This window comes from Schistocerca piceifrons, chromosome 11, assembly GCF_021461385.2.
Source record: "Schistocerca piceifrons isolate TAMUIC-IGC-003096 chromosome 11, iqSchPice1.1, whole genome shotgun sequence".
NCBI lineage: Eukaryota > Metazoa > Arthropoda > Insecta > Orthoptera > Acrididae > Schistocerca > Schistocerca piceifrons.
In genome coordinates, this window is record NC_060148.1 from 109,665,597 (window position 1) to 109,680,976 (window position 15,380).

General features: G+C 42.7%; 1 protein-coding gene across 1 annotated transcript; it reads right to left on the reverse strand.

The window, feature by feature from the left end:
- Positions 1-2,093: 2,093 nt before the first annotated feature.
- LOC124719767 (ankyrin repeat domain-containing protein 23-like) lies at positions 2,094-15,298 on the reverse strand. Its single transcript, XM_047244965.1, has 2 exons — positions 15,258-15,298; positions 2,094-2,580 (listed from the first exon to the last, which is right to left on the reverse strand). Exons 1-2 carry the CDS (start codon positions 15,296-15,298, stop codon positions 2,094-2,096), a joined length of 528 nt encoding a protein of 175 aa, XP_047100921.1.
- Positions 15,299-15,380: the final 82 nt, after the last annotated feature.

The window sequence follows — 15,380 nt, forward strand, 5'->3', positions numbered from 1 at the left end:
TTGTTGTCTCAATATCAGTACGAGACTGTAAATCTTATGACAGATCAACATGGTAATGCGGACGTACTTTCACATCTTACGATTGACCCTGATACAGACTTTGACGCTTCTGCAGCATTTTGTTGTCACATCGATGGTCAGGATTCTGATTTGCTTCAACCTTTGCCTCTGAACAACAGGAACATTGCACAGGCCACGGAAGCTGATTCAGATTTGGAGATTCTGCTAAACTACATTTTGCCTCGCTCATAGTATAGCATTAAGAACTCCGTAGCGCGCCAATACTTTGCACGTCGGCATAGCCTCGCTATAAAGCGAGGGGTAATTCTTGTTCAAAGTGGAATGACACTGGGGGATAATTACGAAACAGCGTGTCGAGACTGTACTTGGGAGGGTATGGACAGCCAAATAGAACAGCGTCACGCATTTGGGGAAATTCGGTCCGCTCCACCATAAAAATTCTCTACTTGGCCTAAGTCGCAATCACCTAGGAACGTGTGCACATAGATTTTGTGGGATATTTTTGGTTGCTTGTGGTATACGCTTACAGCAACGGTTTCTCACCTCCTATCGTTCGCATCCACAAGATGGACCATCGCAGGCGGACACTGCTCCACCATCCTCGATATCCGGCGTCGAAGTATGGACGCAGACTGTGGGTGCGAGGCGAGATCGTTCTTCGACTTGGTACTTGCGTGTATCTCATTTCAGGCCCACACGGATTGCAGCTCTGGCATCAGGATAAAATTCGCCACTATAATGTGCACAGTGATACTTGTGTACCTCTTCGCCCAGATTCACAGATCCCAAGGACGGTGTGGCCACAACAGCTGTCAAAGGGTGTCGTCACGACACCACCAGACGACCCCGTGGAGACGGAGGCGTCGCCTCCTCCTCTCGTCCTACCCATGGAGCTGGACCCACCAACGCTGCAGCAGCTTGCGGCTTCTCCATCTGGTTATGGGTCTCAGGATTTGGATGCGTGCCCTTCTGTCCGTTTTCCGGGGGATGTTTGCACCTGAGCGCAGGCCAGATGGCGGGCTGCAACTGGAAGCCTGACGTCCGCTGCAGCCACAGTTTCCAGTCCATCGCTGCATCCACGCTCCTGCCTTCGCTGCCGTTGTCGCGCTCCTTATACGACGACGGTCCGTCGTTTTGGGGGGAGGAATGTTATGGCGTAAAGTCGAGCGCCGGCACGCCGGTCGGGAACGATAGGGCAGACAGGACTGTGGAGAAGACGTCATCCAATAGCACGCTGACCGACCTCCGTCTAAGACGACAACGTGACAACTGCGGAGAGAACATGAGCGCCACTCACAACTTGTCGCGGCCATTTCTACAGCAGAGATTAGTCACATCAAGACCAGTGACTTAGGAATTGTGTATACTGAAGAGATTTCTTTCTTGCATGTCGCCCTTTGTTTGCAACACTTCTGTGTTATTGTCAGAGTTAAGTATTGTCATTGATTCATTTCATGATAAAAGTCTCTAATACGATTTGCTTGAACTGTTGTCTAGCGATCCGAGAAGGAGATTTCCTAGGCACCCCATACTCAACAACTAGAAAGGATGCAACAAAATTCAGTCTGGAATCGGAACAAATGTGTTGTAAGTACTGGTAATAATACCACTTTTTAACTGCAGACACAAATTGCTGGACTGTTAGCTCAATAGGTACAGAAGTAAATTCAGTAAAAGATCTGAAATGAAGATGTATTTTAAATACAGAGCTTATGTGTCAGCAATCTGGATACAAGGAAATACATAAAAGTTTTATAAAAGTTCCACATAGCACCAAACATGCACCTAAAAAGTATTTTTCATTAAAAAAATATTGTAGAAAACGTGTTCGTTAGTAATCGAGAATTATTCAGTTTGTTTTGAATTTTCAGCAAAAGGAGAGTCCCTCTTTGAACTTATAGTAGTCTATAAGAGCTCTTGGTGTAATGGTACTTGAGTCGTTGTATGTACTATGTAAATATGGGTGCAAACCAAGGCTGTGGGATAAAATTTTCTGTATTATTTATTTTATAAGTAACAAAGGTCACATAGAAGGCCTTTTTTATTTTACTCCAGAGTCGTTTGCACTATATTTAGCTTGATCCTAGGATGTCTACGAGGCGCTGGTGGTTGTTCCGCTTGGCTAGGTCCAGCAGCGTGTCCCCATTGTCATTCCTGACTTCTCTGTCGGCCCCTGCCTCAAGTAGTGCAGTCGCCGCGTCTGGGTGGCCACGCCGTGCCGCATCGTGCAGTGGCGTGTTCCCTCTGTGATCCCTGGCGTTGCGGTCGGCAGAGGATGCTGCCAGCAGCCGCACAACGGGTGCGTGGCCTTTCCATGCAGCCTGATGCAGAGGTGTGTTCTGCCAGCGGTCCCTGGCGTTGACATTAGCTCCATCCACCAGTAGACGCCTCGCCACCTCCACGTGTCCCTTGGCTGCTGCCCAGTGCAGTGAGTTCTGCTGGTTCTCGTCCATCGCCTCCACGTCCGCCCCCACTACCAGCAACGTTCGCACCTTGCTCACTGACCCCTCCTTAGCTGCTGCAATCAGCATCTTGCCCTTCTCTTCTCCAGAAAAATCCCTGCAACAAAAGGAGAATACTTACAAATTGCTCCAAACACACACGGCCGAGGACGAAACACTACGGCAGAAACAGAACTGTGATGAGTCCCTAAAGGTCAAGAAAGTTACCGCAATGCACTAGGGTCCAAAATTAAAGCTTCTAACTGCGATTTCCCGTCCTGTGTCCAATTCACGATGTAATCATGCAAACTGTCAACAGATGTCTGCACAACCGTGTTCTACACGGAAGTTAGCATTCCAGTCAATGGACAACCACGCCCACGACGAAGTCAGTGCAGCTAGCGTTGGGGTAGTGGTTGCTGGGTACTTCCACATCTGCAATCGCTGTAGACACAGATGGTGCCGTATGGTACAGAGAAGACGCATTCCGGACTCTCCGCAGTGGAGGGCCATAGGAAGAATGGGAGGAGGACAGTCACAACTTGATGTGGCCCGATGGCTTAATGTGAATCGCACTGTTGTTTCTCAGATGTGGCGACTGTTCGTAGAGACAGAAACTGTATCTCGAAGATGAGGGCAGACCCATGTGATACGAGAAAGGGAGGACCGTTATTTCGTTGAAAGGGCATCACGGTACTGCCTTACTACTGCACGGCAACTGGCACTTCACCTCGCAGGATGCTGTGGATGTGTTGTATCTAGGCAAACGTTATACAGAAGATCTCACCAGGGTGTCACTTATTGTCAGGGGCCCGTGGTTTATGTACCTCTGACACTTCACAGAAAGAAATGTGTAGAGTGAAGTCGTCAATATCCCACCGAATGGCGCAACAGTGGGCCAATGTTATCTTCACACATAAGTCCCAAAATGGTCTGGAGAGTGATTGTCAGCGGATTTTCATATGGAGGGAACGTGTAACAGGATTTCGTGACCCAAATGTCGTGCAAAAGAGACTGATATCATGGAGGTTCTTTAATGGTATCCTCAGCGATTACGTGGACTACCTGAACACCTCTTCATGACATTGTATGGGTGAATAGGCAAGGCTTAACTCCGGTCAGGTATCGTGACGAGATCCTGGAACCTCATATGCCGTCGTTGCGAGGTGCTGTGGCCTACCACTTCGTATTGATGGACGATAGAGGTATGCCCCATAGAGATCAGCTGATTGACGTTTTCTTGGAAATGGAAGATATTGCACACCTGGGATGCTAAGCTCGATCTCCCAATTTGAATCCCATAGAGCATGTCGCGGACACACACCTCTACCAGAAAACTTCAGTGAGTTTGTTAAAGCTTTAAAATACTGTGCACAGCAGAGAACACGAGAGGATGTAGAAAATCGTACATGCAAGGCTACAGCGAAGAGACAAAAGAGAAATACGAAACGTATTGTGGTCTTTATGACGCCAGCCCATTCTCCCCATAAACAATGGAGGCAGGCGTAGAAGTCATAACAACAATGATTGAAAATAGAAGACAGAAGTGGTAACACACTGTAGAAAGCATTAACATGACTCACAGTAGTAGGAAAGCGTAGAGACTGCTCAAAAATTAGATGGTATACTTGCAGGTACACCAGGGTTTGCTGGCGGTACAGCAAACCAAATAGCCTCCCAACTGCAGAAAAACGGTAAAGCGAAACACAGACTGAAGAAAGGGCATACGAGTGGACTAAATGCTTTCCAAGAAGAAAATAATGATACACTCGATCATACATTTACAGTATCAGAACTGAAAGAAGCAATCAAAAGTTTAAAGACTGGTTAGGCCACAGGCCTAGACGATATTGAAAATGAACAGATGATACGTCTTGGTGTTCGCTCTAAATTGTGACTGTTGGGGTTTATGAACTGCTATCGGGCAACTGGACGAATTCCTGAAATATAGAGACAGGCAAAAATAACTGCAATTCTTAAGCCTGGTAAGGACGCAGAAGATCCTAAGAGTTATCGGTCAATCTCTCTGTTGTCCACAACACACAAACTGTTTGATACTAAGCAGATTCAAAGAGTTTACTGAGGGCACCCTAATAAAAGAGCAAGCAGGATTTCGGCCTGGCAAATCTTGTACCAGTCAAGCTCTCAGCCTAACCCACTAAATTGGAGATGGGTTTGAGAAAAGACTTACTACGGGGATGGTGTTTATAGATTTTATGGAAGCATATGATATCATCAACCTCAGAAATCTCATTGCAAAAGTGCAAAAAACAAGAAAAAGCCCTCAATTGACTGCTGTACTCAAATCTCCCCCAGTGCAGTGTTCTTGCCCCCATGTTATTCAATATTTATACAAATGAGCAGCCTATTAGTCCCTGGTCAAGATCATTCATTTATGCTGATGATAGGGAAATAGCAGCTCAGGCATAAAACTACAAGGATATTGAGGAAATACTAACTGAGAACCTGGAAAATCTCACCAACTATTACAATGAAAATCAGTTGAAATCCAATCCAAGTAGCCCCCAGACTTGCCTATTCCATCTTAACAACAGAGAGGCGAAACAAGGACTGAATGTTTGATGGAATGGCACAAGATTAACACACTGCCCTCTCCTAGTGTACTTGGGAGTTACTCTTGATAGGACACTGTCATTCAACTGGCACATTGAGAAGAGCAGGGCAGAAATCCAATCACGGAATAACTTACTTGGCAAGCTAACAACATCAAAATGTCGACCTAATCCAAAAGTTTTCTGCACCACCCCCATGACGCTCTGTTACTCTGCTGCTGAGTTTGCAAGCTGGACACTGTCCTGAACCAGATGTGTAGACATATTACTGAATGTCTTAAGCCAACAAGAGTAAAACACCTATACTGCTTGTCAGGAATTGCTCCGCCAAATGTCCGACGTACAATACAGAGCAGAATTGAACGAACAGAACAGGTTCAAAATCAAAGTCATCTCCTCCATGGGTACCAAATGGTACCAAAACGCCTTACGTCAAGAAGTAGTTTTCTCCACTGACCTGAACCGCTCACAGGTTCACCAATAACTTCTAGAAAAAGACTGTGGCAGGAACAACAAGAATATGCACACGATTCTGAACAAGTGCTGCCATCAGGTGCAGAACTTAGGTGGGAGAGATGGAAAACCCTGAACAGGCTATGTTCAGGAATGAACAGATGTAACAGAATTCTGCACAAGTGGGGAATTAGTGAAAGTGCTTTGTGTCCGTGTGGGAACATCCAGACGATGAACCACCTGCTTCAGTGTCCGTTACTAAACCATCCAAGAGCGTGCACGGCCCAAGACCTGATGGCGTGCAGCAAATTAGCGAGGGCATATGTGGACTTCTGGAAGAATGACATGTGAAACAAAGACTGTATAAAATTTTATTATACTGTATATAGTTTTCCATGAATTTTATTTTATAAATTAGCGTTGTCATACTGTAAATTGTTTGTAGTACGCATACGAAATATATGTAGTAGTGAGATGGGTTCCATCACACAAGCATCCACCAACAATTCCATAAGACTTGAGAGTAGCTCTGCAGGAGGAATAGAGTTATTGCCTCCACGTGAGATTGATGACATCATTCACAGCTTGCCCTGTCGATGTCAGGGTTGTATGAGCCAGAGGTGGTCACAGCCTATGCTGAGCACATTATCCAGTTGTTGGATTGTGTCTGCAAATCTGTTAAGTTGGAAAAAACGAAGAACATTTTTTTCTACCTTTTTGAATATTGTAGTTGTTTATGTTCTTTGCTCTTAACATTTTTTCCTACTTCACTATCATCTGTTTGTACTTTTTATGGCAAAATAAACGCAACCTCGCAAAATTTCAGTTTGTTGCTTTAATTTTGGACACCAGTGTACATAGAACTTCATGCGCTTTTCACTAGGCAATCTGGATCTTGTCTGCGTGAACACACTAAAGACCTGACACATTTACATAAACTTTTGAGGTTCTTGCGGTCTTCAGTCCAGAGACAGCTTTGATGCAACTCTCCATGCTACTCTACCGGGTGCAAGCTTATTGATCTCCAAGTAACAACTGCAACCTACATCCTTCTGAATCTGTTTTGTGTATTCATTTCTTGGTCTCTGATTAAGATTTTTAGCCTCCACACTGCCTTCCAGTACTAAATTTGTTATCCCTTGATGCCTCAGAACATGTCCTAGCAACCAATCCCTGCTTCAATTTGTGTCACAAATTCCTCTTCTCCCCAATTCTGTTCAGTACCTTCTCATCAGTTATATTATATACCCACCTAATCCACTGCATTCTTCTGTAGCACCACATTTCGAAAGCTTCTATTCCCTTCTTGTGTAGACTGTTTATCGTCCAAGTTTCACTTCCATTCATAGCTACACGTCATACAAATACTTTCAGAAACGACTTCCTGACATTTAAATCTATACTTGCCATTACCAGATTTTTCTTCTTCAGAAACTCTTTCCTTGCGATTGCCAGTCTACAGTTTATATCATATCTGTTTCGACCATCATCAGTTATTTTGCTCCCCATGTAGCAAAACTCATTTACTACTTTAATCGTTTCATTTCGTAATCTAATTCCCTCAGCATCACTTAATTTACCTTGGCTATATTCCATTATCCTCGTTTTGCTTTTGTTGATGTTCATCTTATATCCTCTTTTCAAGACACTGTCCATTCTGTTCAACTGCTCTTGTAGGTCATTTTCCATCCCTGACAGAATTACAATGTCATCAGCAAATGTCAATCTTTTTATTTCTTTTAATTCCTACTCCAAATATTTCTTTTGTTTCCTGTACCACTTGCTCAATATACAGGTTGAATAACATTGGGGACAAGCTACAAAATAGGATCAAAACTATCTAAACACCTCTATCTAATGTGTGACTGACGAACAAATGTGATTAAAGGACGATCCGCCAGTATAAAAGGTGGCAGAGACACATGTGTTGTCAGCAGAGAACCAGAATTAGCAGAATGGGTCCATCAGGGAGGTTCAGTAATTTCGAATGTGGGCCTGAGTAACAAATGTACCAGTAATATTTTGACCCTTACACAGTAGCCCTTGTGAAGTTGAAATGCAAACGAACAACTATAGCAAAAGGTAGAAGAGGCGGATCCATGTACCGACCAATAGGTACCATGGAGCTTCATGGAGGGTCATTGTAAAAAATCGCATGAAGCACTGCAGCCAGAACAACGACTGTGCACAGGGAGGTAAAAAGAAGGGGGTAAAATGGTCGAGTAGTCCCCACCCCCAATGAGCCGCACATATCTGCAGTCAGTGCTAAGCAACACTTACGTTGGTGTAAAGCGTGACGCCTCTGGACGATGGATGAGTGGAAACGAATGGTCCAGACAGATGAACCACCTGTGGCAGTCCAATGGAAGGTTCTGTCTTTGGTTGATGACTATTACCTGCCATTTTGTGTAATGCCAAAAGTGAAGGAGAGAGGAGATGGCGTTACATTATGGGGTATATCCATGGCTATGTCATTATTTCCCTATTGAGCTTAAGAGAACACTAAATTCGACAGTATATGAATCACGTTTTCCAGCTTAATGTACTGCATACAATACAGTATCATTGTGTGTATTAGCAAGACAGTGCTCCTTGTAATAAATCATTATCTGTCACGTGAGAGTTTGTGGACAACAACATTCCATGAATGTACTATTCTGCCATGAATTCCGAGCTGAATCCAATGTAACTGCTTTGGGATGAGTAGAAGCTGACTTCGCTGCAGATTGAAGAGTCCAACGTTGAGGAAGGATGGGTTCTAATTTTTCCACTGAAGTTCAGACCCATTACTGAAAGTTTCCTCTGCAGAGTCAAAGCCTTCATAGAGATGAACTTTGACACATCCCTTATTAATGTTCACTAATGAGTGTCCAGAAACTCTCAACGTAACTGAATGTCTACTGAGTAATGGGCCATGTTATTTGCAAGTGACAGCAACACGTACATTTTGATGTTACAAACTGTGTGTTGTAGCCTCAGGAATAACATGTAAAACTTTCTTTGAGAACTAAAGACAATTAAGTACAAATAAATTCTATTAAAATGAAATTGTTTTAGCCAGAAGTTATCTAATTGGTTTGATGTGGCCTGCCATGAATTCCTCTCTTGCACCAACCTTCATCTCAAAATAGCAGTTACACACTACATGCTCAATTAACTGCTGGATGTAGGCCAATCTGTCTTTCTCTTCAGTTTTTACATCCCCTTCGTCTTGTCAGTCTTTCCCCATGTCACTAATTCTGCAAAGTGTCCCCTCATTCCATATCCAACATGTACACCTAAATTTCAACACTTTTCTCTAGCACCACATCTCAGACGCTCGTAGTCTCCTCAGTCACGATGTTCAGCCACTGTCTACGATTCAGTATCATACAAAGTAGTTCTCTAAACATAGATTCTCATAAATTTCGTCCTCAAATTATGACCTCTGTTTCATAGTAGTAGATTTATGTTGGCTAGTTGTACCAATTTTGCCTTTGCTAGTATGCTTTTTATGTCCTTCTTGTTTTGTATACCATGGGTTATTTTGCTTCTAGAATTCCTTGATATCGTCTACATCATGACCACCAATTTAAATGTAAAAAATTCCAATATCTGCTACTTCTCATTAGATATTTATTTCAGTGGTTCATTCTCAATTAATATTCCTTACTCATCAGACTCTCCATTCAATTCAACAGATCCCGTAATTCTTCACTTTCTCTGATAACAGCAATGCCATCAACAAATTTTTTCTTTGGCATCCTTTCACTGTTAATCTGAATCCCACACTTGAACCTTTATTATATTTCCATCATAGCTTCTTCGATGAATAGATTGAATAGTAGGGGAAACGACTGAATCCTGTCTTACACCCTTTTAATCTGAGCACTTTGTTCTTTATTTTCCCGTAGTCTTCCCTCTTCGTTCTTGTACATATTGTAACCTACCTGTATTTCCCTGTAACTTACTCATATTTATGTAAGACTTTCGAAGATCCTGCAGAATTTTATATTATCTAATGCTTTTTCTAGGGAAAAATACTTTTGACTGTATTTTGACTTTTCGTCAGACTTGCTTCCATTATCAAGTACAACTTTCGAACTGCCTCTCTGGCGCCTTTACCTCTCCTACAGCCAAACTGACCGTCATCTGACAGTTTCTCAATTTTCTGTTCCATTCTTATTTATATCATTCTCATCAGCAGCTCGGATGTATGAGTTCCAAAGACGATTGTGCTGTTGTTTTCACAATTATCTGCCCTTGTTACCTTTGGAAATACGTGGATGATTTTTTCTGAAAGTGTGATGGTACATTGCCAGTCTCATAGATTCTACACTCGAACTTGGATAGTCGTTGGGGTGCCACTTTCCCCTATGAACTCAGTAGTCATGATTAAATTTTATGTATCCTTTTAGCTTTATTTGTTATCAAATCGACCAGAGTTCTTTTAAATATTGCCTCTAACAGTACATCCTCTATATCTTCCATGCCAACACAGATTGCTTCCTCTTCCATGTCATCAGAAAAGTTCCTCCTTCATAGAGGCTGTCAATGTAATCTTTCCATTTATCTGCTCTCTCTTCTGACGTTGGGAATGGAATTCCCATGGTAATTATTGTTTTGACTTTTCTATATTGTGTGTCAGTCCTTACTACGACTGTTTGTTTAAAGTTTTGTCTTACTTTTTCTGCAGTTATTTAGCCTTGGATACCTAGAACATGGTACTTATGTTATTCCTAATTGACTTACATCGAGGTGACAAGTTGTGCAAAAGTGATGAGCACATACGAAGATAGCGGTAGTATCGTGTACACAAGATATTAAAGGGCGGTGCATTGGCGGAGCTATCGTATGTAATCAGGTGATTCATGTGAAAAGTTTCCGACGTGATTGTGGCCATGTGCCCACACAGCGAGAATTAACAGATTTTTCACACCGAAAGGTAGTTGAAGCTAGACGCATGAGACCGTACATTTCGGAAATCGTTAGGGAATCCAGTATTCCAAGATCCACAGTGTCAAGAGTGTGCCTAGAATACAAAATTTCAGGCATTACCTGTCACCACGGTCAATGCTGTGGCTGACAGCCTTCAGATAACGATCTAAAGCAGCGGCTTGTACATAGGTTGGTCAGTGCAAGAGACAAGCAACACTGCGTCAAATAACCGCAGAAATCAATGTAGAATGTACTACCAGCGTATCTGTTAGGAAGTGCGGCAAAATTTGGCGTCAGTGGGCTGCGGCAAAAGATGACCAATGCAAGTGCATTTACTAACAGTATGTTGTCACCTGCAGCTCCTGGTCTCATGACCATATTGGTTGAATCCTACACGAGTGAAAAAGCGTGGCTTGGTGAGGTAAGTCTCGGATTGAGTTGGTGAGAGCTGATGGTAGTGTTAGAGTGTGGCGTTGACCGCACGAAGCTACAGACCCGAGTTGCCAACAAGGCACTGTGCAAAATGGTGTTGGCTCCATAACGGCGTGGGCTTTGTTAACATGGAATGGGCAGGGTCCTCTGGTACAACTGAGCCTATCATTGAATGCAGACGGTTATGTTTAGCTACTTGGAGACCATTTTCAGCCATTTGTGGACTTCATGCTTTCAAATAACGACATCATGTAAGTGGGCCAAAACTGTTCACCACTCGCCTGGGGAAGATTGTAGACCACTCGAGTAAATGATTTGGCCACCTGGATCGTTCAATATGAATTTCATCGATCATTTGTGGGATATAATCGACAGGTCAGTTCCTGTACAAAATCCTGGACCAGCAACACTTTAGCAGTTGTGGGTGGCTATAGGGGCAACATGGCATATTATTTGTACAGGGGACTTCCAACAACTTCTTGGTTCGCCGCCACGTCGAGTTGTTGCAGTAGGCTGGGCACAAGGAGGTCTGACATGATATCAGCAGGTATCCCACGACTGTTGCCACCTTAGTGAATGTAGTTGTCTTCCTGTCTTTCTCTGAATATTTTTATACTTTCTTCTTTCATCGATCAGTTGTATTTTATTTTCTTACTGAATATTTCTTCGAAGTTAGCTTCCCTATCTGTGTTCGTCTGTCCACCGTCTGGGATTTTACTTTCTAGAGATGTCCTCTCCTCTTCAACTGAACAGCCCACTGTGACATTCCTTACCGCAATATCCATATCGTTGGTAAACTTTAAGTTTCATTTCTCAGTACTGCAGTATGCTACATCCTTCTACACTGATTCTTCTGATCGGCTCTCTTAAACCTCACTCTGCTCTTCATAATTATTAAATCTATGTTTACATCTGGGAACGCCTTACATTCCAATATCTGATTTCGGAATCTCTGTCTGACTATGATGTAATCCAGCTGGAATCTTCCAGTGTCTCTGGGTCAATTCCAAGTTTCTTTTTTCCTCACATGATTACTGAACAGAGTATTCGTTATTACCATCTGAATTTGATTGCAAATATCAATTAGACTTTCACCTGTCTCATCCCTATGCCAAGCCCGTATACCCCATGACCCTTTCTTCTTTTCTTTCCCCTGCAACTGCATTTCAGTTCCATATTTCCTCTCATTTCTCCTTTTCCTTGTGTCGTTGCCATGTGTATCTGACTATCGTTGTCGGCGTTCGTTTGATTTCGAATCTGGTGAGAAAAACTCTGGCATAGAGCTGTTCCCAGTAGCCCACTCTCTCTCTCCTACTTCTTATACATAACGATTCCTACACCCGTGACACAATGTTCTGTTGCTGTTGATATTACCCCAATGTGTCTTATGAAAAATCCTTAGCCTTCTTCTGTTTCACATCAATCACCCCCACCGTATCTAGACTGGGGTCTTTGCACCTATTTAGACTCCCTAGCTTTCCAATTACGATCAAACTTCTGAATTCAAAGCTCCCAGTCGTAGAAGGTTATCCCTATGTAAATTATTCCGTCTCGTTTTCATGATCACTTCGACCTTTGTAGTCCACTCCCAGAGATCCAAAAGGGTAACCTGTCCAGAATCTTTTCTCAATGCAGATTGCTTCAAGACAGTTTCCCTGTTAACGACGTATGTCCTATGGATACACGTAATGTGGTTTTAATTTATTCGATTCCATTTCCTTCTGCATCCTCTCGTCATTGATCATTACTGACTCTTCTCCCTTTTAAGGTCAGTTTCCCACCCCAAGGGCAAGGGAATGCCCTGAAGCTCTGTCGTTCCTCAACCCTATTTGACAATGCCTTTGTCAGGAAAATGGCGACTTCTTATGCTGGACGTCTTCTGCTGACACTGCTGTTAACTTTTGTTCAGAGGTTAAGCAGTGCCTGCGTTGAAAACTGGGACACAAAAAATTTTGATCACTAGTCAATGACGCACTCCTAAGCCATTGGTATACAAAAGCAAACACTGTCCCAACGTTTATTAGAGAATCGTATAAAAATGTGAAGTAAGTCGTTCAAGAACTTTTTGAGGTTTTGGTATCATTGTTAACAACGTCTTTTACTTTCGAAATCGTAAGTACAATGAAGGATTGCAGCACCAAGAAGAAGCAGTGCGACATAAACGAAAGTTGGTAGGCGTGTTTCTACATCTGAATGATGATGACTTTTCGCGGCAGTCACGTCGTTTAAGAGTGGCGCTAGTAGCACCACAGTGAGGGAGCAAATGAAGCCTGCTTTAATTATACGCTGTAACGGGCTCGAGTGTTAGTTACATTTTGAGATTGGACGCAGTGAGTTGATGTAGAGTAAAAATGTCTTTGAGAGGACCAAGACGCATTTATCAACATCTCATAGGGATTAAACGAAGTCTGTAATGGGGCTACGAGATGCTGGTTGTTCCTTCCGTGATGCAGAAATATTTCACAGTAATGTAGCCACTATACATGCCTGCTGGCAGCGGTGATTACAAGAATATTCGGTTGCAAGAAGACTGGGTTCCATATGGCCACATGGAACTACTGAGAGGGGAGACCATCGTGTTCTGCGTATTACTCTGGCGCATTGTAATACATCTCCAGCAGCAGTTTGAGCAGCAGGTGTCACCAAGTAACACAATTAAGTATTACAAATCGGTTACTTTAAAGACAGCTCCGAACCAGGTGCCCTGTAGCATGCGTTTCACTGATCCCAAACCACCAGCCTCGCTGCCGGTATTGGTCATGTTTTGATTAGGCCAGTTGGGGGCCTACAACCAGCCTTTCTGTGTGTTAACACACTGGACCTGCACCTGGAGTTATGGTCTGTGGTGCGATTTCGTATGACAGCAGGAACATTCTCATGGTTATCCCACACACCGTGTCTGTTTCAATCTGGTGATTCGACCCGTTCTGCTGCCATTAACGAACAGCATTCCAGGGGGAGTTTTTCAACAGGATAACGCTCGATCACTTACCGCTCTTGTAACCCAACATGCTCTATAGAGTGTTGATAAGTCTCTTGGCATTCTCAATCATCAGGTCTGTTTCCAGTCGAGCAGATATGGGACATCATCATACAGTAACTCCAGCATCATTCATCAACAGCATTAACCGTCCCTGTACTGACCAACCAACTGCATCAGGCATCGAACTCCATTTCAAATACCGATATCTGATACTTGAGCAACACAATCCATACATGTTTGCATGCCTGCATTCGACCTTTTGGCAGTGCACCAACATTTCACGTTTCCAGTGGCTTATCTCGCACAAATATTAACTTGCGATCCTGAAATGTTAATCAGTTAAATATGTTACCCTGGCAAATGTATTCCTTACGTGTCACTGTTCTATATTAACAAGTTTTTGGTGTTGTTATTCTTTTAAATCCGTATATTTATGACTGTAAACTATTTTTGTTTAAAGCTGTTCTCGCCTTTAGTCTTCCAAAGCCTATATTTATGTAGGACCTCTTACTAGTCACCACAGCCGTCTGATGCCGAGGAAAAAACGAAGCCTTGGCTCTCTTCGCCCCGTACATTGTTATTCACATGACTACCATGTTACAAACGATCTGCTCTCCAGGCTGGTTTTCTTAACTCACTCTCAACAAACTTTTCACTCCATTATCGAGTATTGACTTAATATGTTTCATTTCCTGCTCTTAATAGTTTATTTTCTCATGCTGATGTTTCTCTGTCGCTTTTTAGCCAGCTGTCTCCTCTTTTTATATTAGTCTTTTTATGCAGAAATATTTTTCAATTTCCATGTCTTGTCTCTTATTCAACAACAATAATTTATCTTGGGTTGTCGGGTGTAATTCAGCAGATTACTCGTATTTCCCTTTTTGTGTATTGGTGTGAAAAGAACAATTTTCCAGTCTTTAGGTGCGGATCTTTCTGTGAGCGAGCTGATGTATGTAATTGCTAAATATGGAACTTTTGTGACAGCATATTCTGACAGGAACCTGACAGATATACAATCTGGATCGGAGGCCCTGCCTTTATTCAGTGATTTAAGCTACTTTTCTACGAGGATATCTGCTTCTATGTTTCTCACTTTGAAGTTATTCTTGATAGGAATTCAGGAACATTTATTTCCTCTTATTTGGTCAAGGCGTTTCGGAAAACTATGTATAATAACTCTGCTTCAGTGGCACTGTCACCAGTGACTTCACCATCGTTATGACACAGTGAAGGTTATTGACTGCTTCTTTCCACTAGTGTGCTTAATGTATTACCAGAATATCGTAGGGCTTTCTGAGAGATTACTAGACAGAGTTTTCGCTGAAAACTGAAATTGCTCCCAACACACCAGCACAGTCGTTATTTTTGGGGAAATATTTAGTGTTATCTTACACAAGTCAGCTGTGTTAGGAGCTGAAAACGAGTCATGCAACAAACCTGTAGAATGGTGTATAGATCCCCTTATATCCTTGCCTCATCGAACGTCACAATTAATGAAAGAAAAAAACTTTATACGAGACCTACAACTTCTGCTTTGTCAAAAACGTAAAACAGCGACAT

Excerpts from the sequence above, each read along its gene's own strand:
- LOC124719767 (XM_047244965.1), bottom strand. The coding sequence starts at position 15,298 with ATGAGGCAAGGATATAAGGGGATCTATACACCATTCTACAG. Across the intron at positions 2,581-15,257 it reads ATCTATACACCATTCTACAG|GGATTTTTCTGGAGAAGAGA; the intron begins GTTTGTTGCATG and ends CTTTTGTTGCAG.